This window comes from Nelumbo nucifera, chromosome 3 (assembly GCF_055504915.1).
Source record: "Nelumbo nucifera cultivar China Antique chromosome 3, China Antique-T2T, whole genome shotgun sequence".
In the NCBI taxonomy this organism is placed as follows: domain Eukaryota; kingdom Viridiplantae; phylum Streptophyta; class Magnoliopsida; order Proteales; family Nelumbonaceae; genus Nelumbo; species Nelumbo nucifera.
This window is the reverse complement of record NC_142651.1, coordinates 8,427,608-8,450,270: the sequence shown is the minus strand read 5'-3', so window position 1 is coordinate 8,450,270 and position 22,663 is coordinate 8,427,608. Positions and strand designations below refer to the sequence as shown.

The 22,663-nt window shown below is 37.5% G+C and overlaps 1 protein-coding gene across 8 annotated transcripts; it reads right to left on the bottom strand.

Moving 5' to 3' along the window:
* Positions 1-1,397: 1,397 nt before the first annotated feature.
* On the bottom strand, positions 1,398-22,009 carry LOC104593143 (ATP-dependent DNA helicase homolog MER3-like). Of its 8 annotated transcripts, XM_088902088.1 has the most exons (29): positions 21,294-22,003; positions 21,107-21,236; positions 19,746-19,878; positions 18,939-19,122; positions 18,407-18,568; positions 18,079-18,316; positions 17,911-17,947; positions 17,759-17,805; positions 8,842-8,879; positions 8,637-8,658; positions 8,298-8,510; positions 7,958-8,114; positions 7,786-7,837; positions 7,106-7,177; positions 6,925-6,974; positions 6,712-6,829; positions 6,560-6,623; positions 6,389-6,472; positions 6,159-6,284; positions 5,872-6,068; positions 5,591-5,779; positions 5,119-5,370; positions 4,936-4,985; positions 4,504-4,521; positions 3,233-3,315; positions 2,943-3,147; positions 2,801-2,835; positions 2,323-2,682; positions 1,398-2,233 (listed from the first exon to the last, which is right to left on the bottom strand). In XM_088902088.1, exons 3-29 carry the CDS (start codon positions 19,823-19,825, stop codon positions 1,641-1,643), a joined length of 3,726 nt encoding a protein of 1,241 aa, XP_088758214.1. In that variant the 5' UTR covers positions 19,826-19,878; positions 21,107-21,236; positions 21,294-22,003; the 3' UTR covers positions 1,398-1,640. The 8 variants fall into 8 exon arrangements, with proteins under 8 accessions (XP_088758214.1, XP_088758215.1, XP_088758213.1 ...); XM_088902089.1 differs by lacking the exon at positions 21,107-21,236 and having other exon boundaries at positions 18,079-18,313; positions 21,355-22,009; XM_088902087.1 differs by lacking the exon at positions 21,107-21,236 and having other exon boundaries at positions 21,294-22,002.
* Between the last annotated feature and the right edge of the window lie 654 nt (positions 22,010-22,663).

The following is a 22,663-nucleotide window of genomic DNA, read 5'->3' as shown; positions in this document are numbered from 1 at the left end:
CTATCTGTATTGAGAATATTTCATACTTGTATGCTTTATTTCATGGGGAAATATTTCCAATAGAAGGTTGGAAAAGGCTGTTAAAATGGTGTGGGCATGGATTTGCCCTGACTAAAGCCACTGACTGAATCCCATTTCAGTGAAAAAGTCTGTCGTTCTTCTGAGTATTGTTGATTCAGCTCCTAGTAGATTCGAGTTGTGCTGTAAGTATACCAATGCAAAAGGTCTTAAGAAATTTCTATCCCTTGCTTCTGTTTCTTTTTTTATTTTATTCCCTTTTTATTGCTTGATTGAGTATGGGCCCTGAATCCATAACCTACTTGATATTTGAGGTGGTTACTATCAATCATACCAAAATTAGATGATATGTAAAGGACATTTTTGTCATTTTAATATGATACTTAATAGTTTTGGATCAATTTGATACTTTTTGAAAGTTTGGATATTATAATAACACGTTTGAAAGTTCCGGTACAAATTTGACACTACTCCAAAGTTTAGAGTATTAAAGTGAAATTTTTCCTATCATACAAAAATTAGATGATAGATAAAGGGCATTTTTATCTATCATAGCATCACGAATACAGACAAATTTCTCATAGCATCACGAATGTTTTGAGGCCCTCGACACCTTTCTGATCCAACTCAAATGTCTTGTGCAGGAAATTTATTGGAGAAGAGGAAGACACCATGATCCATAGACTGAAGGTGGAAAATTTTTGATTAGCCTAAAAAAAATTCTAGACATGATAGTCTAGTCAGAGTAATGATACAGTTGATAAATGTACTTGACTTGGTTATTGTAAGTTGGAAAACTTAAAACTTTAATAAAAAGAAAAAGTGTGAATGCACTCATACACCCAATACAGCAGAAGGGGTATTGGTAGAATTCCGATTAGCTGAAATCGATGGCTGTTCAGCGAAACTATGAAACTAATGATAAGTTTCATATCAGTAATAAATTCATGGCTAAAAGGTGTGGGTCTCATATTATAATTGGTTCCACATCCCCTGAACAGTCATTTTGTTCAGTTAAACCTTGCTCGTATTAGTATTCACTATTCAGTACTTTGTACCATACATTTTTCTTTTTTTTTTTCAAAAATAGGGCTGAGGGATAGGTTTAAGTATAAATTAGTGTATAAAATAAAAAACAGTGGATTGAATCTTCTAACATCGATGCTTTGAACCTTCTAACATCGCGCCTAAATAGTACAAACAGTGGATTGAATCGAATTTGGATTTGGGCTTATCCGAATTCAAGTCGACAAATTTGATTCGATCTGATATCTGATGGATCTGTTTAAAACCCAAGTTTATTTTTGGTAATTGGTTTAAAACCAAAGCTTAGTATTAACTAAATTCATTTCGGTTGGTTTAAGAGTTAAAACCAAAGCTTAATTTGATATTCATCAAATGGATATCCAATTCATTTGTTGGTGACATGATACGCCATACCAAAGAATTCAAAAAAATCAGTGTGACAGGTATTCCACCATATACAGTTGTAAACAAGTTTTAAGCATGTCCTGGACTTCCAAGCCTTTTGTAGGTTAGGAATCAAGAGACACGAAAATCCACTATCCCATTCCTGATGAAATAGTAAACGGTTTTTCTAGCATCCCTCGAGTAAAACAAAATCAAAGAAATGAAAAGACACTCTGAAAGCCAAGGGGTGACGCTAATTCCTTGTTTCCACGTACTGTTTCCGATGAACATTTCTTGTTTGCTCCATCTGAAAACTGTTGCTGCTTGCATCTATTTTCTCCAGGAAGTTCTAGCGGTGAGGTAGCTTTTCCCTGCACCAGCAACCCAATGTCCTTTTCCGGGAACATAACAGAACACACCGTCTTAGTATTGGTTCTCGAAACTCCTGCAGGGGGATCCAATTTCCTCCTACTGCTGCTGGGACTTCTGGAAACTATAAACTGCTTGAATTTTGCAGCTCCCTTGGTTCCATTAATGGATTCTTCCATCACTCTGGGTTCTGAATCTGGAGTTCTCCAAGTGCCCATCAGGACGTTACTTGGAGCTGCTTTTTCCAACCTGTCGGTAGCATTGTGAAGTTCAGGCTGTTCTTCACAAAATTGTTTTTCTGTAATGATCAAAGCCTCAAAATCTGTGGTTTTGGGTGTGTCAAACGTCAGAAAATTATTGACTTTCTGATCAGCAGATATTGTTCCTTCATTTGCAGTTCTTGGTCTGTTTTCTTCAATTTCAGGAGCATGAACACCTTGAAAAGATATCGACATAAAAGGTGAACGGTAAAATTTACATTGAAGATAAAAGATAGCGATGAATAGAAATTGTTCTGGTCAGTACCTGTAAGAGTGTGCTCCTTTAGGACATTGAAGCTTCTCAAGCCTCCGGAGATGAAACCATGTTCATCTATATCTATGACATAATTTTTCTCTTCCACGTTTCTGGGCTGCAGTTCTGAAAGGACCACAGTCTGTCTCGGAATTTTATTGGTATCTTTCTCTCCCAAAACAGAAGTTGCATTCTGAAATCCACTGTCGTATGCTCGTTTTCGTGTAGGGACCGAGGTTTCTGATGTTAAAGACATGGTTTTTGATGCAGCCAACATGGGAAAGTTCTTAGCTTTTCTACGTATGTGGTCAAATATAGTTTTTTCAGTAAGAATTTCACACTCGTTTTCTTCAGGTTCAATAATGGAGGTGCCTAAAGTAAGAATTTAGAAAAACCATAATAAGAACAGTTAAAATGCAGGCTAAAAAACCATAACGAAAAGAGTTCGGATGCAGGTAAAGATGTGTTGGAATTGTATCAGAGGAAGTACCTTCGTCCATCTCATCTAGGAGGTTGAAGCTCGGCCTGTAAGCAAATGCATGAATAGTTTTCAGACCTAATTGTGTCATGGGCATGGACTATAAAAGAAAATTCAAACCAATTTAACTACTAAGAAAAAAATGGCTGCTCACATGGAAGATGTTTCCCATTTGGATTTACTAGGAATTTTCTTCTCTCCAGTTGTAGCTTGAGAGGTGGTGTTGTCATCGTCATCTTCAACCATGTAGATTTCTTTCGGCAGAGTAAAGGTGGTGTATTGCTTATTACTGTTCATACAGCTCAGGTTTGAAATGCTTTCCCTTGTTATTACAAGTTTTTTATGGACATCTAGACCAACTGCATGAACATCACCTTAGAATAAATTGCATGAATCTGATAATTAACTCCACTTCATATCAGCTGACATAAAATAACTACTTACTGTATTCTTCAAAGATTAGGTCAGCTTGTATAGTCAGCTTCCCTTCTCTAGGATTTGGCACAAGAACCGTCAAATTGTAGGGGCTGAAATAGACTTGTCAAAATTAGAAATACAATTTAACAAATTGAAAATAGGGAGAGTGATTTGGCCATATCTTGTTTTGTAATGAAAGGGGCACATCCCTGAGCATTATTCAAAACAAAAATTCTATTCAAAAACACATTTTAAAAGACCAAAAACATCTTTATGTATTGACATTTTACATAGAAAAGTTTCATAGTCTTTCTACAAGTGATCTGCCTGGTTTATCAATAATTGGATGTGCCTAAACCAATCCCCAAAAATAAATAAGAAATAAGCAGGAGTTGGAACGAGTTGTCTCTGGTGGATAGAGAAAGAAAAGGCCAAATTATGGTGCTACAGGGGCTCCCTGGAACAACTTCCTTCAAATAGGGTTGCAAAAGGTATCTGTTGGTCCAATTTCCAATCAAATTCAATCTGGTTAAGGATGAGCTGATATGATTTGATTCAATGTATATACATGCCTAAGAATTTTTGTCTCCCTTCAATCTTTCTTTTATCTTCTCTTCGCTTCTCTTCTCTTCATTTCCACTCTTTTCTACATTCTTTCTTGCTCTCCTACTTCTTTAATCACAGTGTCACACTAAATCTACTAGAATAATCCAGAATTCCTATTTCCAAGTAATCCAAACATTAATGAATCAAATTTGGATTTAGGTATATCTGATTCAATCTGATTATCTGATCTGTTTGCAGCCCTACTTTCTTATACTCTTTTCCTCAAGATTCCAAGACACATTAATTGCCTTTGGGCTTGGGCAACCATGTGGTACTTTGTAAGTCTCAGCAATGCAATTCAAGTGGCTACATTTAGTATCTTGGTAAGTTTGCTTTTAATTATTTAAAAAAAAAAAACTGAAGAATAACAGGACAGGTTGCTGCAATAGGGAAGAAGAAAGAAAGAAAGACATGGTGCTATGTTATTTCATAAAAATATGGATGCTCCAAAGTCTTGGGATTTCTTAGGCCCTAGTGCTCAGTACATCCTGTCAATGCCCAGGTGGCTACATCAAACCAAAATACTACATTATCATATCAAAATACCTATGTTTAACAGCTTGGAGATGGGACAATAAACCTAACACCATACAAAAGCATCCAATGTCCAAGAAGCAAGCATATCATATTTATTGTTTAGAAAATATAGAAATGCAAATCAGATAGATCAACAAGGATACTGGTTTCCTTACCTGGAAAATTCATCCACTCTGTTGCAGCCAAACAAAATGGAGGCATAAAAATACCAGTACAATAAATAATGGCTTAGTAAATAGTATTATAAGTATAAACTATAGGAAATCTACCATATGCAAGATTTTGTATAATAAATTTTAGAGAGTCAGATTTATAGCCCCCACCCCCACCACAGGAAGATCACCTAGCACAAAAGGCAACCCTGTCTTCAATACATGGGATTTTATGGAAAATTGCCCCATGTCCGAAATGATGCAGTTAACCAGATCATCCAAATAATTCTACCGGGTTGAGATCTGAACTAGGAAATTGCATGGATTAACAAAGTGGGACAATGAGGATACAAGACATGTGGTGACGCCTTTGGTTATATTTGCAATATTATTACCAGTATCCCCTTTATTCTCTATAAAAAAAGTCGATATCACCTTATTTTCTCATGAAAGAGGATGTGGTTGTCTGCCTCTGAACCAACAACCTGCATGCAATCATAATCACTTGTATGTGTTAAAAGAACTGTGTTCAAATGCAAAATGGGGAAACTATCTAGAGTAACCCAATTGTAACTGGGCCACAGAAAGAAAATGGCAAGAGATTTCTTGATTGTATACCATATCAGCATAATGCCGCTTAGTTGATGCAGTGGCTTGTGATAACCTAGTCAATGTTATTGCTAACTTTGACTTTCCTTGCCTTCGACATTCAATTTTCTCAACCTTCATCTCAACTTTTGGTGGAAGTGTCAAGAGAGATTCCTTTATATGGTTACCAAAGGGGTACTTCCGACCGGTGGCAATCTCTATTCTCCTTGGATCAGCCTCTGCCATCGTCTCAAATGAAATAATTCCAATTGAATGTAATGCCTAGTAGATTTGATGACAAATAAAATCATTTTTGTTCTAAATCTAGGATTTAAGGCATCATGTATTTAAAGGAATATATTCAGAAATCTAAAGACTCAAACGTTAGGTCCATATCCAGCCCACCCTCTCAAGACCCAGATAGCTGGGTCAACATTGGGTATTGGCCTTTTTTTTCAGAAATATAAACAAAGTATGATAAGGAATGAAATGGAACAAGAACCTTAGCAGTCACCATTCCAATGCCCGGTAATTGTTTCAGCAGGTAAGGACTGTCATCCCAGAGTCTCTGGTGTAGACATTTGGCTAGAAGAGTAGAGTTGATTGTTCCTTTGTAGTTCTTCCTGTAAATGAAATACTCTTTCATACACTTCGCAATTCTGCACCCATTTGAGCATATGGAGTTCATGTCCTGTACAATATAGATGAGTTCTGACATTGGTCTCAAGCTTGGATGATAAAATTATGAAGCCACATGGTATCATCCACTAGAAGGAGATAGACCTGGTTGAGGGATATATCATGCACTGAAGGATCACCAGTCAAGCAGTCATTTGCTAACACAAATATCTTCTCTTCTCTGCTTTGGATACGCTTTTTCTTTTTGCCATTTTCACCAACAATATGAAAACGAAGACGACCATCTTTATCAGTGTTTATGTCATTCAGAAGCTTTTTTTCATTGCGTCTGAGTTGTATCCCTTCATGTCGCAGTGTATGGGTACATACATTACATGTCTAGCTAAATTGTAAAATACCAGGATCTGTCATTAGTGGATGGATATACATACAAGCTATCTCCTCAGACCGGCAAATAATGTGAAGTGCATCTTCCATACTGCAGCTTTCAGGAGCTTCTATAATGTGTTTCATTGTGTCAAATTTCAGATAGTATTTTGTCATCAGCTTTCCAGGTTCTGAAATAGTGAAAACAAAGAATGGCAAAAAGCTCAGATAAAAAATTAATGGCATTATTGTAAATCATGAAAATAATGACCGTACTATTATAAGCTCAAGATACCTAGTGGCTTCAAGAGAAAACCATATTCATCTGTCCAAATCATTCCATGTCTTGACAGCTCATTAATATTCTTCACACATATCTCTATAAATTTGTGTGAAATTAATCAATTTGGCAAAATACAAAAAAAAAAAAGAAGCCAAGAACTTTTAAGAGAGTATATAAGATTACCATGCATGTGCTTCTCTAGACGTTCACTGGGAATCCCTTTCTTAACAGCATAATTCTCAGGGTTCTAATATACAGCAGAGTATAAGATACATGCTTGGACAGGGAAAGAATACCCATGTGAAATCTTTAAAATGATTCCAATGAACACATGCCTTTTTCATTCTCACATACAAATAGGAATACTTCATCCACTCAATGGCCCGAGTTATGTCAGAGATAGTTAGCTGAACTATTTCTGCAATTAGATGCTCCGTGATACATGATAGCAATCTATTTTGAACACAATAACATTACATCAATGATATTAACATGACACAAAGCCCCAGCCACCAAACATATCCAGGAAAATAAAGCCAAGGGCATACCGAGATTCTACCATTTCACACCCATTCAAGAGATTCTCATACAAATAAACCTGAAATTAAAAATAAGGATTCATGGAGTGAAGCAAAGGGGTTGTATATAGAAACAAGGATTACTTTAAGAAACATAAGACCAATTTTGAAGAAAATGTCTTAACTACAAAGAATAGAGTGAACAAATTACTGTTTCTCTCCTTGTCATGATTATAACCATGCCAGTATCCTCAAATGGTGGGCGACCTGCCCTTCCACACATCTGCAGGTTCCAAATAGTTGATTCACCTTTAAAAGAAGGATTAATTGTGCAAGAATACCAAGGAATGCATGTATAGATTTTGTGTATTAGTTATTAAAGGCTCTTATACATGTTCCATGTATTTTTCAAATCCTATGGAACAATTCTTTCAATACTTTGTTATTGATGGGCTGTTCCATCTGGCACCTCTGTGGCCTTTCTGTGATGTTCTGAGGAATGCATTTCCTCCATTAATTCAAATTTTACCATTTCTCAAAATAAAATTATATGCAAGAAATTCCATTCTGACAGTGCTGGACTCCACTTGCATCTATATGCCATTTATATGTTCATGTAAATAACAAAGCACAGACTATATGGAAAAACTAAATATATGAGATGCAGGATATATTACAAAAAGGAATTAACCATAGCTATGAGTTGCTTAGTCAAAGAGAAATGTCATGGAGGAGAGAGATAAAAAGTTAGACTTACATGAATACATTGGACCAAATAATTTTATCTTATTTCCAAATTTTAGGAATGGATATGCAACGAGTTCCACTATATTCCTAATGCAAGGAAAGAAATCTATTTTAACTGAACCCGAACACTGTGATATGGCATACCTGTAGTATCATGGACCTATCATATTCCACATAAAGGCCTTTCTCCTTGTTGCTGAACAAGGGAAAAATTTTTTTAGTGTCTAAACATGATGTCACTTATGGTACTCTTTGATCATTATAATTCAGAAGAATTAAACTCCAAATATGAATAGAGTTCAACACTTTGACTTACTAGTATTGTGTTGATTTAATGACTACTGTATGTGCTGGTAAGTTTATCCCATGTGCTAGAGTATTTGTAGTGCACAGAATTTGAAGATCACCATTAAGAAAAAGACCTTCAATTAGGTTACGATCTTTTAAGCAAAGTCCACCATTGTGATACCCAACTGCAACAACAACTAGCTAATAAGAAGAACAACAAGATAAAATATTATAAAGCCCATTTCCAAGTGTTATCAGTAGATACTCCAGCATCAAGCAGCTAGCCTAAGATGACAAAGAAAATTAGATAAAAGAAAACATGATTGAAAAGAGAAAGGACAATATCGAATAGTAAGCCAAGAACATACCACCATAAAGAATACATGATTGAAGTTGCTTGTCACTGCATGCTAGAGAAGCTTCTCTTAGCCTCTCCTGTTGTTCTTTGTATTTTATGAATGGATTTGAATGGCCTAAGTCCATTGCCATCTGAGAGAGACGGAGTGCAGCTTCTTGTGCTCCTTTTCTGGTGGAGCAGAAAATCAAGGCAGATTTTCCTCTTGAGTGTTGCATAAGAATGTCTTCAAACCAAATCTCAGCATCAGATTATTTCCAAACATTTTAAGATGAAAGTAAGAGAGTGTAAAAAGAGGTAAAAGAGGGGAGATTGGATCTACATTACTGTAAGATATGTGATCCCTGCTTACCAAAAATGAAGTTTTGAAGACGCTGAACAATGAACCCAGGGATCATCCAATCAGAATTTCAATTTTCCATTTATGACTAAGAATCTACATAGTACTTGAAAGTAGAAATCAAAGATTTATTTTTGATAAATGAAAATAGGGTTTAAGAGGATCCAAAACACTGAATATAGAAAGCAAAACAAACCAACCTAAGGTAACCAAATACCTTTTCAAATAAGAAGTCATTCTTGGTAGGAGCATAACCTACAAGTTTAATTCACTAAACAAATTAGACACAAGCACAGCATATATCAATAAATAGAGAAAGCCTAACGCCCTGTTTGGATAGACTTTTACAAAGTACTTTTGAAAATACGAAAGTACAAAAAGCACTACATATCATTTAGATTGCATACTTTGTACTTATGCTTTCATACTTTTTAAAAGCACGAAGTTAGCTTTTATTACTTAATGCTTTTGGCAAAATTGTGCTTCCATTTTCGTGTGAACGGTGGTCACATGTGACCACCCTTAGATAAAACCCCTCGACTGAAGACTCTTCCTTTGACTGTCGTCTTCAAGCCACGGCCCTACCTGCCGCTGTTCAACTTGCTTTGTCGTCACCTATCTCTGATCACCAACCACCAGGAATTGTCGCTGGAAGCACGGTCAATTGTCACCACTACTACTTTGCTGGAATCGCCATTAACAGTAGAGAACTTGCAGGAAGTAGATAGGTTTATAGGGGGCACCAGAGTGTTGAAAAAGGAAGAGCAAGAGAAACAGCCTGAAGAGGTTTTCAGTCCAAATTCTACTATCAGGACAAGAAGGGCCCAGGAAAACTGAACGGAGTAGATAAAAAAGATCATCTGCCAATACCACTTCTGAGTCCCTCAAACCTCCCCTTAGTCCCAAATCCCAAAAGTCCTCAGAGAAACGAAAGGAAGAAATAACTTGAAACTTTTTCAAAGAAGGGAATAGATGATTGGTAAACCATCCTTGATGGGAGAGTCCCCGGTCCAAGTGTCTTCCCAAACAAGTACCTTATTACTTAGGCAAGCATCATACCTTATGAAAGGTGAGAAAACAGGCAGTACACCAACAATGTCTTTCCATGGGGAAGAGCGAGAAGCCCTTGGGAAATCTCCACAACCATTTGCCTAGCAATGTTGTGCTTCTTAATCTATATTGCCAATCCCCAATCCCTCTGTCTTTCTTTCTAGACACCACTTCCCACTTTACCCTATGATCCTTTTTAGAATCACCAGGTTCCCAAAGAAAATCTCTCATTATTTTTTCAATCTGGTCCGCAATCTTAACAGGCATCTTGAAGGTAGACCAAAAGTACACAAGCAGGTTTGTTAGTTGTTATGCAGGAGAGAAGAATGAAAGAAGAGAGAACTGAGAGCAAAAAGATTACTACTGGCGGCGCAGCTTTTTAATATATATACTAGGGCGACAACAACTAAAATAAAAAAGGAGCAAAAGTACAATAGTACCCCTACGGTACTATACATAGGAAAAAATAATAGCTGTTAACACTCCCCCTCAAGTTGGGACATAGATGTCAATCATGCCCAACTTGTCACATAAATTGTGATGTCTTGAATGGTGTAGTCCTTTTGTAAAGATGTCTGCAAGTTGATCCTCAGAGCTGACATAGGGAGTACACACTTCCCCTGTGATAACTTTTTCTCTGATAAAATGCTTGTCGACTTGTGTTTAGTTCTAGGGTTAGCAGCAATGTTTATGGCTGCTTTGTTATCACAGAATAGGGTTATAGGTCTGTCCACTGGAAAACCCAACTCACTCAACAGATTATTTATCCACATAATTTCAGCCACTCCATGAGCCATTGCTCGATATTCAACTTCAGCACTGGATCTAGCCACCACACTTTGCTTTTTGCTTCTCTAGGTAACTAGATTTCCTCCTATGAAGGTACAGTAGCCACTAGTTGACTTTCTGTCATTTAGGGATCCTGCCCAATCTGCATCAGTATACACTTCAACTTTCAAATGCCCGTGCCTTTGAAACAACAAGCCAGCACCTGGAAACCTTTTAAGGTATTGGAGGATTCTTTCTGTTGCTTCAAGATGAGTGGTCATAGGGGCATGCATGAACTGGCTAAGGACACCAACTACATAAGCAATGTCTGGGCGAGTCATAGAAAGATATAACAATCTCCCTATAAGTCTCTGAAACTGTTTCACATCCTTGATAGGTTCACCTTGGTTGTCACCTAATTTATGGTTAGGATCAATGGGGGAATCAACTGGCTTCACTCCCATTTTTCCTGTATCCTAGAGCAAATCTAGGACATACTTCCTTTGGGAAATGAAGATACCCCTTTTTGAGCAGGCAACTTCAATTCCTAGGAAGTATCTTAGAGGACCTAGATCCTTTACTTCAAACTGTGTGGCAAGAAGACTCTTCAACTTTTGGATTTCATCCTTCCAGCCGCTAGTGATAATTATATCATCAACATATACTATCAAAGCAGCAATTTTACCTTCTCCTCTTTTCACAAACAATGTGTGATCAGATTGACATTGCTTGTATCCTTTCTGCTGAACCGCTACATGGAATCTGCTAAACCAGGCTCTCGGTGATTGTTTCAGCCCGTATAAAGACTTTTTCAACCTGCACACCTTTTGTTCATTGCCTTGAGCCTAAAAACCAGGGGGTTGTATCATGTAAACTTCCTCTTCAAGGTCACCATTCAAGAAGGCATTCTTGATATCAAGCTGATGTAGATCCCAGTCAAGGTTAGCAGCAAGAGAGAATAGAACTCTAATGGAGTTCATCTTGGCAACGGGTGCAAAAGTCTCTGCATAATCAACTCCGTATACTTGTGTAAACCCCTTTGCCACTAAACGAGCTTTATATCTCTCCACTGTGCCATCAGCCCTATGTTTGACTGTGAACACCCATTTACATCCAACTGGATCCTTTCCTTTAGGAAGATCTACAAGTTCCCATGTGCCATTTTTATGAAGGGCATTAATTTCTTCCTTCATAGCATCTATCCATTCAGGTACTGAAAGAGCTTCTGCCACATTCTTAGGGATAGGGACACAGTCAATGAATGTGAGAAAGGCTCGAAAAGAGGGTGAAATGTTTTCATACGAAACAAAGTGGGAAATGGGGTGTTTAGTGGTGTACGATCTAACACCTTTCCTGTAAGCAATAGGAAGGTCAAGGTCATTAGCAACAGAGGTATCAATTGCAATGGGGTCAGGGACATCAATGGGAACCAAGATACCTGAGTGAGTATGATCCGCCCCCGAAGAGTTTAATGGCACTGGAGGTACAGCTTCTGGATTCTCCGCAGGTCTTGAATTTGGTTGGCCTTTGTGACGACAGAAGAAGACACGAAAAGGAGGAGGATCAGGAAGAGGAGGGAGTTGAACCAGTTTCTCCTCATTCCTACTCTCCCCCCGAAGAGAAACAGGGAAAAAAGGCTCACTCTCAAAGAAAGAGACATCCATGGAAACATAGAATTTCCGAGAAAAATGATCAAAACAACGGTATCCCTTCTGAGTGAAGGAGTACCCCAGGAATAGCACGAGGATCCAATTTCCCACGAGTAGGGGACAAATTTTGGACAAAGCAGCGACACCCAAACACACGAGGAGGAATGGGAAGAAGGGGGCCTTAGGAAAGAGAAGCCGATGTGGGGCTTTGCACTCTAACCAACGAGAGGGCATACGGTTGATGAAGTAGGTAGCACAAAGGACAGCCTCAATCCAAAAGCATTTTGGGACATTCATATGGAGTAGTAAACCCCAGGCCACTTCAAGGAGGTGTCAGTTCTTTCTTTCAGCAACACCATTTTGTTGTGGTGTTCGGACACAAGAGCTACGGTGAAGTGAACCACACGACGCAAAAAATTCCGTGAGATAACTATGAAAATACTCTTTGCATTATCTGACTGGAAAATTTGGATTTCAGTTTGAAATTGGGTGAAGACCATCTGCTGAAAATCTTGGATAATTTTTGGTACTTCATCCCTGGTTCGCATAGGATATACCCATGTATATCTAGAATAATCATCGATAATGGTAATAAAATACTTGTAACCACTCTCAGATGGTAAAGTAACAGGGCCCCACACATCAGAATGAACAATGTGAAAAGGAAATTCAGATTTATTATTTTTTGAAAGAAAATGAGTTCTACACTGCTTACTCAATTGACAAGTTTGACAAGAGAAATCTGAAACGGACACTGACTTAAACAATTCTGGAAACACCACTTTCAAAGACTCAAAAGATAAATGACCAAGACGACAATGCCATAAATAAACTTGACTCTTACAGGACTGACTCTTAGACTCTGTGACTTGAAGACCAACCTTATTCTCCAGCATGTAAAGTCCATCAACCATACATCCTCTACCAATCGTCCTCCCTGAGGCCAGATCCTGGATCACACAGTAAGAAGGGAAAAAGGCCACTGAGCAGTTTAAGAAATTAGTAATACTACTAACAGAGAACAAATTAATGGAAAATTTCAGAACATGTAAAACATTAGAGAGGGTAAGGCCGAGAGGGAGAGAAATGGTTCCTTGACCAGCTATGGTAGTATATGATCCATCAGCTAGTCTCACCTTGTCTCCTCCAGAAAGAAGGTGATAGGTTTGAAAGTAAGAGGACGTACCAGTCATGTGTTTTGACACTCCATAGTCAATGATCCAGGGAGTGTCAGGGTTATGAGAAGCAACATGGAAAGTTGTGGCAGAGTTACCTGATGTAGACGCAAATGAAGTTGAGGGAGGAGCATCCATCTGACGAACTACTCTACCATAGAGCTCTAAATGGTCACAGAAGGAATTTATAATATCCTCCCTTGGGTCAGATCCAAATGAATGTGTTTGAGTCACAGTATGAATGGGGGGCTGATTCTCCTGAGTAGCCATGTTTGCCATAGTGTGTTTTCTTGTACCTTGCTGTCCTGACTTTTTATTCATATCTGAACCTTGCTTCTTATTCAGATCTTGAGCCCATTTCGGCTTCCCATGAAGATCCCAGCATGTGTCTCGGGTGTGTTGGGGTTTCTGGCCATGAATACACCACAATTTGCCCTTGTCATCCATCTTTTTCTGAAAATCTCCCTTCCTAGAAGTATTTCCCCCACCGGTAGTAACACTCCCTTTCGCTGCCAACACAACTACATCTCCTCCAGAATTGTTCATCAAATTCCTTCTGCTTTCTTCTGATTGTACAAGAGCATAAACTTCCTGAACTGATGGAAGATCCTTGCTACCTAGGATCTGGACTCTGATAGATTCATATGTAGGGTTCAAACCATGTAAGAAAGCAAACACTCTCTGCTGGGATACGAGTTTTTTGTACAGTTTTGCATCTTCATCACACTTCCAGTCCACACTCTGATAATGATCTAACTCCTTCCAGACAAAGGTCAAGTCTGAGTAGTACACAGATAGACACCTCTCCCCCTGTTTACAAGTAGACGATTCTACCTGTAGTTGGTAGATTTTTGCATAGTGTCGCAATTCCGAATATGTTGATTTTGCTTGTTCCTAGATCTCATTTGTCGTTTCAGCCCACGTGAAATTCCTTCTTATTTGAAGTTGCATAGAAACTAAAAGCCAAGACATGACCATGCTGTTTTCCTGGTTCCATCTGTCATATTCAGCACTCCCAGAATGTGGTTCTTTGATTCTCCCATTAATATAACCTATTTTTCCCCTTGCAGTGATGTACAGCTTGATCCCTCTTGACCACTCTAAATAACTTAAACCATCAAGAGGGATAACAGCCATGGGAAAGGATAGGTCCACACCCCCACTCATTCCATTCAGCATTGAGGAAACACCGGATGTAGCAGAATCTTCACCACTCATGATTTCAGATTCAAAAGCAACTCTTAAATGGGGTACACAGCCTTAAAGTGTTGTTACAGGTGCTGTTACAGCACTAACAGGTCATCCCTTGACTTACTAGTTCAACACTAGTGTTGCCACAGTGCATACAGGTATCTCTTGACATATGCATCAACATCAACAGAACTACTGTTACAGCAGGTACTAGTCACTTTCTGACCATCAGTTCACCATAAAAGCTGCTGCTGCAGCACACAAGAGGTACTGGTCACTTTCTAACCCACAGTTCACCATAAAAGTTGCTGTTGCAGCACACAAAAAAGGTCCTCACGACCTACAGTTTCACAGGGATCAGTCGACCTCACAAAAAAAGAAAGAAAGAGGTGTTGATCACCTCACATCCAATCGGCAGACCTAGTACAGGGTCTGCCCTAGCACACGACCAGAAAAAAAAGGTAGGAGAGAAAGGTTACTTCAATGTGTGAGATCTTCAATCAGCCAAACAGCAGATGAGGGCGGCAGATCTGGAAATCTGGTGCGAAGAAGAAAAAAGACTGTCCGCTCGACTTCTCCTTTCAGATCTAGTTGTCTTGCTCTGATACCATGTTATGCAGGAGAGAAGAATGAAAGAAGAGAGAAAAGAGAGAGAAGAAGAAAGAAGAGAGAACTGAGAGCAAAAAGATTACTGTTGGCGGCACAGCTTTTTAATATATATACTAGGGCGACAACAACTAAAATAAAATAGGAGCAAAAGTACAATAATACCCCTGCAGTACTATACATAGGAAAAAATAACAGCTGTTAACATTAGTGTTGACTAAATTAAAGTGATTTTACCCCCTAAAGAAATGTAGTTTCTTTTTCATCCTGCTAACCTCTTAGAGAATCTCTCCATCATTGGGTACCAAAAACTTTCTAACCTCAGGTTCCCCCCAATGGTAAACCTACGTATTTCAGGGGCCAATCACTTACCTCACAACCTAGAGATCTAGCCAAAAATGCCACCTTTGCTTATTGTTTATTAACTCCATCTACACAACTTTTATTCCAATTTACACTCAAGTTGAAGACCTTTTCAAAGTTCTCTACTAGAAACTTTAGGTTTTCCATCTCCTCTGGGTCTCCTTCACAAAATAGGATCAAATCATCAACAAATTGAAGGTGGGTAAAAATTATTTCCTCCCTCCATACTCTCCACCCTCTAACCAAGTCTATAGCATCAACTATAGAGATTTGAACACTCAAAACATCCACTATTAGAGTGAAAAGGAAAGGGGAGAGAGGGTCCCCTTGTCTTAGTCCTCTCTTTGTAGGGAAAAAAATCCCTAGCTACCCCATTAACCAAGATGGGGTAGTGGCAAGAAGAGATACAACCCTTAACCCAATTACACCACCTCTCTCCAAATCCTCTAACTCTCAACACTTAAAGCAAAAATCCCCAATCCACCAAATCATAGGCCTTTTCCAAGTCTAGTTTGCAAATTAACCCCTTTTCTCTGTGTCTTTTTTCTATAATCCACACATTCATTGGCAATAAGGATCTGATCAATAATTTGTCTTCCTGACACAAACGCTCCTTGGTTTGGAGAAATCATAGATTGTAGCACCTTTTTGATTCTCTCTGCTAAAACCTTTGAGATTACCTTATACATACTACCACTTAGGCTTATGGGCCTAAAATCCTTTGGGTGACTTGCATTTGCCTTTTTAGGAATCAAAGCTATAAAAGCAACATTGGCTCCTGAATTGATCTTACCTCTCTCAAAGAATTTAGAGAAAACCTCCATTAAGTCACCACCTATAATGTCCCAGCAATCTTGGTAAAAGGCCACCGTGAATCCATTTGGGCCTGGGGCTTTAGATCTTTCCATTGAAAACACAGCATTTTGTATTGCTTGGGTCTCAAAATTCTGTTTCTAGCTCAGCCATCAGATCTTTGCTTTCCAATTGCCAATCAAAGTCAGGAATATCTTCTCTCTCTCTTCTTGGGCTATCATATATGGATTTAAAGTGATCCACAAAGGCTCTTGCTATTTCCTCCTCTCCTGTTATAGCTATGCACTCTACCTATTCGATCTCTGATCTGAAAGGAACCCACTTCATGTGTTTAATGGATTCCTTGATGTAGCTCTGTCAACGAACTGTTATTTCCCTGCTTTTTGACATTCCCATTACTGACTTAACAACTGAATCACATGATTGTTAATGTGCTTTAACCAAATAGGAACTGGTTCTTAGTTCTGTTCTGGAAAGTATACTTAACAATTTTTTTACCCAAATGGTTTTCAAAGCAAAAATACCAAAGTAAAAGAATTTTATGTACCTTGTACTTTAGTACTATTAAAAGTACAAAACTAGAAGTCTATCCAAACATAGCCGATGTTTGTATAGTACTATCAATAAGAATTTCAAGAGGAAAGAAACTAACAAAAGAAAGAAAAGGTAATTCCGTTTTAATTTTATCCTCATGATCGTTCATTTAAATTTAAATTACAGCAGTGGTAAATAGTTTTCAAAAGGCAGCAAGGTTCAGCCGTTCAGGACAATCATTCATTTAAGCAAGGGAAAAAGGATCTCATACTGTAGTTGGTTGTCATGTCACATCAAAAGTCTGCCCACTAAATTAGGAGGAAGAAAGTACTGCAACTACAAAATTTACTTTTTTGTTACATCAAACTTTGAAATTAAATGATGTTGTAATGAATTCATATCAAAATCTAACAGAAATTGTGGATTTGGGTTTCAACAAATTGTCACAAGGAAATCATGGAGAAAGAACTGTAAGTACCTGATGGTTTTGAAATTCTCAATGCCTAGAAGAGAAAACATGTGAGATAGACTGCCCTATGGAGTATGGAGTCTACTTAGCCCTTGTTGTGTTGAAAATAACAAATGAACAAATGAAGAACTAATATGAACAAATTAATACAAATGAGTAGTGGTTTTATTTTTTCAGTTTCAGCCCTGACACAAAAATCATTTTTCCAGTTAATCTATAAAGTGCATAACCTGGATATAAGATGAGTAATAGTTTAATAATTCATCATGCCTGCCCATCAAATACATTTCAGACCTTGAGGGGTTAACATGAGGGATTTCAGATGAGGCTGCAACTGGAGTCCTTTTCCTTGATCCCAGTTGTGAGGTTCACACACCCTCTGAGACACTTCTTAGAACTAACTATAATCTTTTCTTATCATTGTAGCTTGTTGCAAATTATTAGTATAAATGGAGCAACACCACTAAGCGGAAGCAAATTCTTTAGGAAGGAAAAGTGAAGGTTCATTTTGCATACCAAATACTTTGGTAGTCAATTTAACAGGCCTCATTTCTTCTCCAAATCTGCAAAGAGGTGTTAGAAGGATAAAATAAAAATTAAATGGACTCGGCAGTGAAGAACCAAGAATTGTGATTAGTCAGCATGACAACATCAAGATCAAAGAGTACCTTTTGATCCCATGCACTGGAACCATAAGCCATTCAGCTGCAGAGATCAATATGGGGCAAGAAACACTCAAAATGTATGAAGTTTTGATTATTTCAGATGAAGTAATACAATATACCTCATGCTATTTTTGTTACAAACACTTAAATTTTACCGAATATAAAATTTACCAAGGTCTTCAATATTTGGGATAGTGGCAGAAACAGCAAGGAAGCGAACATGGGCCAAAGGACTTGATTTCATTTCGGGGTTGCATGCAAGCATCTTTATTCTACTAACAATTGCTTCCAAAGCAGCACCACGTGTGTCACTTAACAAGTGAACTTCATCAATAAGCACAAGTGCTATATCACTGAAAAAGCTCAAGCCACCATCTCTTATACGGTACCGGGTCACTGCATCAAACTTCTGTGCAAATGATAAGCCATGCTGTAGCAGGACATAAAATTCAAGCAGATGACAAGTTAGTAAAAAAGGGCAAAATCCCCAATTATTTACCTCAGGAGTAGTTAGAATAATATCTGCTTCTTGTATATTTCTTATGTTATAAGAATCGCTGTCACCTGTAAGCTCCAAACAATTGACCCCCCATGAACCAAGCTTCTGGTTCCAATCCCGGAGCTTCTCTTGTACCAAGGCCTTTGATGGAGCTATATAGATCTTTTTTTGCAACATTCAAGCAAATGAAAGAAGGTGTCAGTCTTTGTAAGGGAATATATTTTACCAATGAAATAAAATACCAGGCAGAAAGGCATAGATTTCCCCTCAAGCATGCACGTTCAAAGACTCAAGATGTAAACTGTTCTATGTCAATTAGAAGGTACTAAATGCTAATCAAGATCGGTTATCGACATATAATATGGCTAAATGCACCAAAACTGAGATTTAGAGTTTCCTTGAGAACATTTAGTTTAGACATGATCAGAATCAATAGAACAAAATATCAAGAACTCTTAAATGAAAAACTTGATTGAAAAAGGCTTGATTATGGACGTTTGAGTCTTAAGGAATCTAGAGGTAGTTAACGTACTGTTTTGAGAGTTCCCTTTATATGAATGAACTTTCCTTCCTTTGAGAGGAACTTTGAGAGAAGCCTCAAAATGCACAGTTCAAATAAGACCGTTTTACCACTACCAGTTGGTGCTGAAATGACCATGTTTATGTCAGAGAGATAACATCCAGAGAAGCACTCACTCTGCAATGAATTAAAATATCTGCATGCAGAAGAAACAAACCCATATTAATTCAAACATTTGAATCTCTGTGAATTTCAATTCAACATGAACATCTTGCATTTGCAGTAACCATTTGTTATCATAATGCAGCTGCAATGCTTCTCGATATCACCACATCTAAGAGTGATGCCAAATCAGTTCAAATTCAAGCCAAAATGAAATACATAGAATATTAATATTTTAAAGCTGGAACTGATGTTTTGCCAGAGCCAAGTTAGCAATTAAATTCTTACATAGTTATCATCTATTTAGCTTACACCATTAGCTATATATAATTGGTACTGACAAGAATACAAAGGACGAAAACCACATTTCAATTGGACAAATAATGCCATATAAGTCTAAAGGGATCAGAATACGAAGGCGCTTCCTTGTGTTATAAAGTTTGGGCCCACCATAGATTTGGTTTCAAAGAAAATGCACCTAACCTATGTTATTTGAAATAAAAAGATTATTCAATTTGTATTATTATGCAGGAAATTCCCTAAAGTCCAAATACACATTTGCAAATGATTTTCAGAAAACAATACATGACCAAGATAACAGATTATTTGTATGATCCAATGTCAAGGTGATAAAATACAATTGATTGGGAATAGCACCTGAAACTAAAAGTTGAACGAAAAGGTGCAGGCAAATCTGACACAGACTTTAGATCATATGAATCAATAGTTGAGCTCATCTCTTCTAAGACTGATGTTAACAAGAGACTAAATGAAGATCACTTTCACCAACCTAAACAAAAGAGAATAGCAAAGTTAAGTTCTGCTTTCAGACAGCTGCTACATTCAAAATGATTTGCATATAACAGGAACAAAAATTATTCTAAGATACAAAAGTGGCCTATGGGCATTCAGATGAAAGCTAGCATTATTCATTGTTATAAATCATGAATAGAGTATCCACGTAGAACTTGTTTTCTTCATTGGATCATACAAATAAAGCTGCACCAGATTATGAAATGTGTTTCTATTTTCTCATCCATCATAATGCAAAATTGTACATAAGAAATTGACAAGCAAAAAAGAAAAGTATTAAAAGTTGACTGGTAATATTTAGTTTTTCAATTTTCTGGATAGACTAAATCACTGAATTGAGACATGGAAATTCCAATCTAACAGTACAAAACCTCAATCATTGCCACGTGGAGAGCACTTATTTTCAGATGCATAAAAGTTTTTCAATTTGTATCTTAAAAAGCAGTAAAGCACGACAAGCTTGCAATTTTGTCCACTGTTAAGAATTTCAATGGAATCAACTTAAGGCTTCCAGATTTGCAGTATATACATGAAAATACCGATGCATATGTAGCAAGCCTTCCTCTCTTACATCTAAACGAAACAAAATATCAAAATTCATGAAATGCCAAAAGAAATCAGTCCATCTTCTACTGGCTCAAAGATTTTCTTTAGAAGATAAAAAAAAAAGTGTACCGGGATCCCGAAAATGAAATAGAATGCGAAGTTCATCTCTTCTACACATTGTTAAGAAGAGGACCAGTAGAATTTTGTCCACTGTTTAAAATTTCAATGGAATCAACTTAAGGCTTCCAGATTTGCCGTATACAGATGAAAATACCAATGCATATGTAGCAAGTCTTCCTCTCTTACATCTAAATGAAACAAAATATCAAAAATCATGAAATGCCAAAAGAAATCGGTCCATCTTCTACTGACTCAAAGATTTTCTTTAGAAGATTAAAAAAAAAAAAAAAGAGTACCAGAATCCCGAAAATGAAATAGAATGCGAAGTTCATCTCTTCTACGCATTGTTAAGAAGAGGACCAGTAGAAAGAAAAAATAATTCTGAGTTTCTTTCAAATTAAGCAACAGCAATTCACCGATCTGAGTTTCTTAAGCAATCGGAAAATGCTTAGAAACAGAAATCCACACGTTCGACCATAACAAATCAAAATAAGTTCGGCGACACCATGAACACAATCGAGTTCGAAGCAGGAACTCACACATTCGACCATAATAACCAAAACGATACCGACAAACGGATAAACAAATTAACAAAATCGCCAAGTTCAATCTTCAATTCCTCCAACGAAAATGCAATAAAAGCAGGCAGGGATGAATCGATTGATAATCCTGACAGGTGAATGTTACTTGAATCAATAGATCCAAGTAGAGCGACATCCGCAGTACCTAAACCCGTAGGAAGCACAAGCTTTGCAGTTAGAACAGAGAAGTAGAGCGACATCCGCACCTTATTTATACTGTGTCAGTAACGTGTGGTCGAAGCGGTGATGAATAATGAATCGTTCTTTGGCGGGAGATTCTTTAACATGGCACCAGCAGACGTGGCAGACTATTCTGTTTATACTGTGTCATCAAGATATCCTGTTTCTGTTAAAAGATATTACAGCTCTGTGCAGTGTGCAGAGACAGGCTCACAAGTTGGGTAGGCGTGGACTTAGCTAGATAGCTTGGCTTTGGGCTTTGGCAATGGATGATTGTTTTCCTTTGTGCTTTTGGATATAGTAGTGGATGATCGGGTCGCTGGCCCCTCTTTAGGCTTAATTTCTTTCCCTTGTTTTTCCTTCCTTTAGTTTTTAGTCTCCTTTGTTTTTCTGTGTTTGTGTTGGTGTTTGTTGTTCTACCAAAAAATAGACGTGGCAGACGAAGTTCCGCATGGCTAAAAGTTCTATGCTGCTGGAAATACATGATACCATAGTAGGCTAGTAGCTTTGATCTCCTACCCATATCTCTACCCACGCCAAACTTCATGCTCGTATTGAAAATATTTCCCACATTCCTACCCACAAACTCTTCCCACATCCATGCACTTGGTATTCTAAATGTTTTAAATCAGAGATCCTTTGATTGCCCCCCATCGCTGTGGTCTTTGTCACGGGAATTATACTCTCTGTGAAGCTTTATCTGTTAAATTCGGTTTTGTTAGCAGATCTGTGAATGGCGTAGCCGGGACTCAAGAGGCGTACTTGTGTGCTTTATTTCATGCAGAGATACTCAATGCATGGTTGTAAAAAACTGTTAGAAGGATGCGGGCACAGGTTTGCATGCACTGATGGAAGCCGATCTCCCTCAAGAGGAAGGTTAGGCTACTATGCATAATGGAGGAATCCCCTCGTCCCTCTTCCGTCTAATTGTTTGATTCAGCTGTGTTGTGAAGCCTCCTTAGTTTATTAGTTTTCCTTTTTTCTGTTCTGTTGTTATTTCTGCTGTGTCTTGTCTATTTTCTTTTGGGGTGTTCATTTTGGTTCGGTTCGGAAATATAACTTAACTGACATATCGAATTTAAATCGGCCTGGTTCGGTTTTAATTCTGTTAACTCATCTAGTTAAAATATAAATATAGTTTATATTTATATTAATGATTGTTATTAAAATATAACAACATTTATAATTAAAATATATATTATATATTATTATTAATATAAATAGTAATGTTAATATATATATATATATATTAATGCTAATATTAATATGAATATTTATAATTAAAATGTAAATATATGTGTATATTTGGTTAATTTGGTTTTCGGGCTGCATTCT

Excerpts from the sequence above, each read along its gene's own strand:
- LOC104593143 (XM_088902088.1), bottom strand. The coding sequence starts at position 19,825 with ATGAGCTCAACTATTGATTCATATGATCTAAAGTCTGTGTCAGATTTG. Across the intron at positions 6,975-7,105 it reads TCATGACAAGGAGAGAAACA|GTTTATTTGTATGAGAATCT; the intron begins GTAATTTGTTCA and ends TTTTAATTTCAG. Across the intron at positions 6,830-6,924 it reads TGTGAAATGGTAGAATCTCG|ATTGCTATCATGTATCACGG; the intron begins GTATGCCCTTGG and ends TGTTCAAAATAG.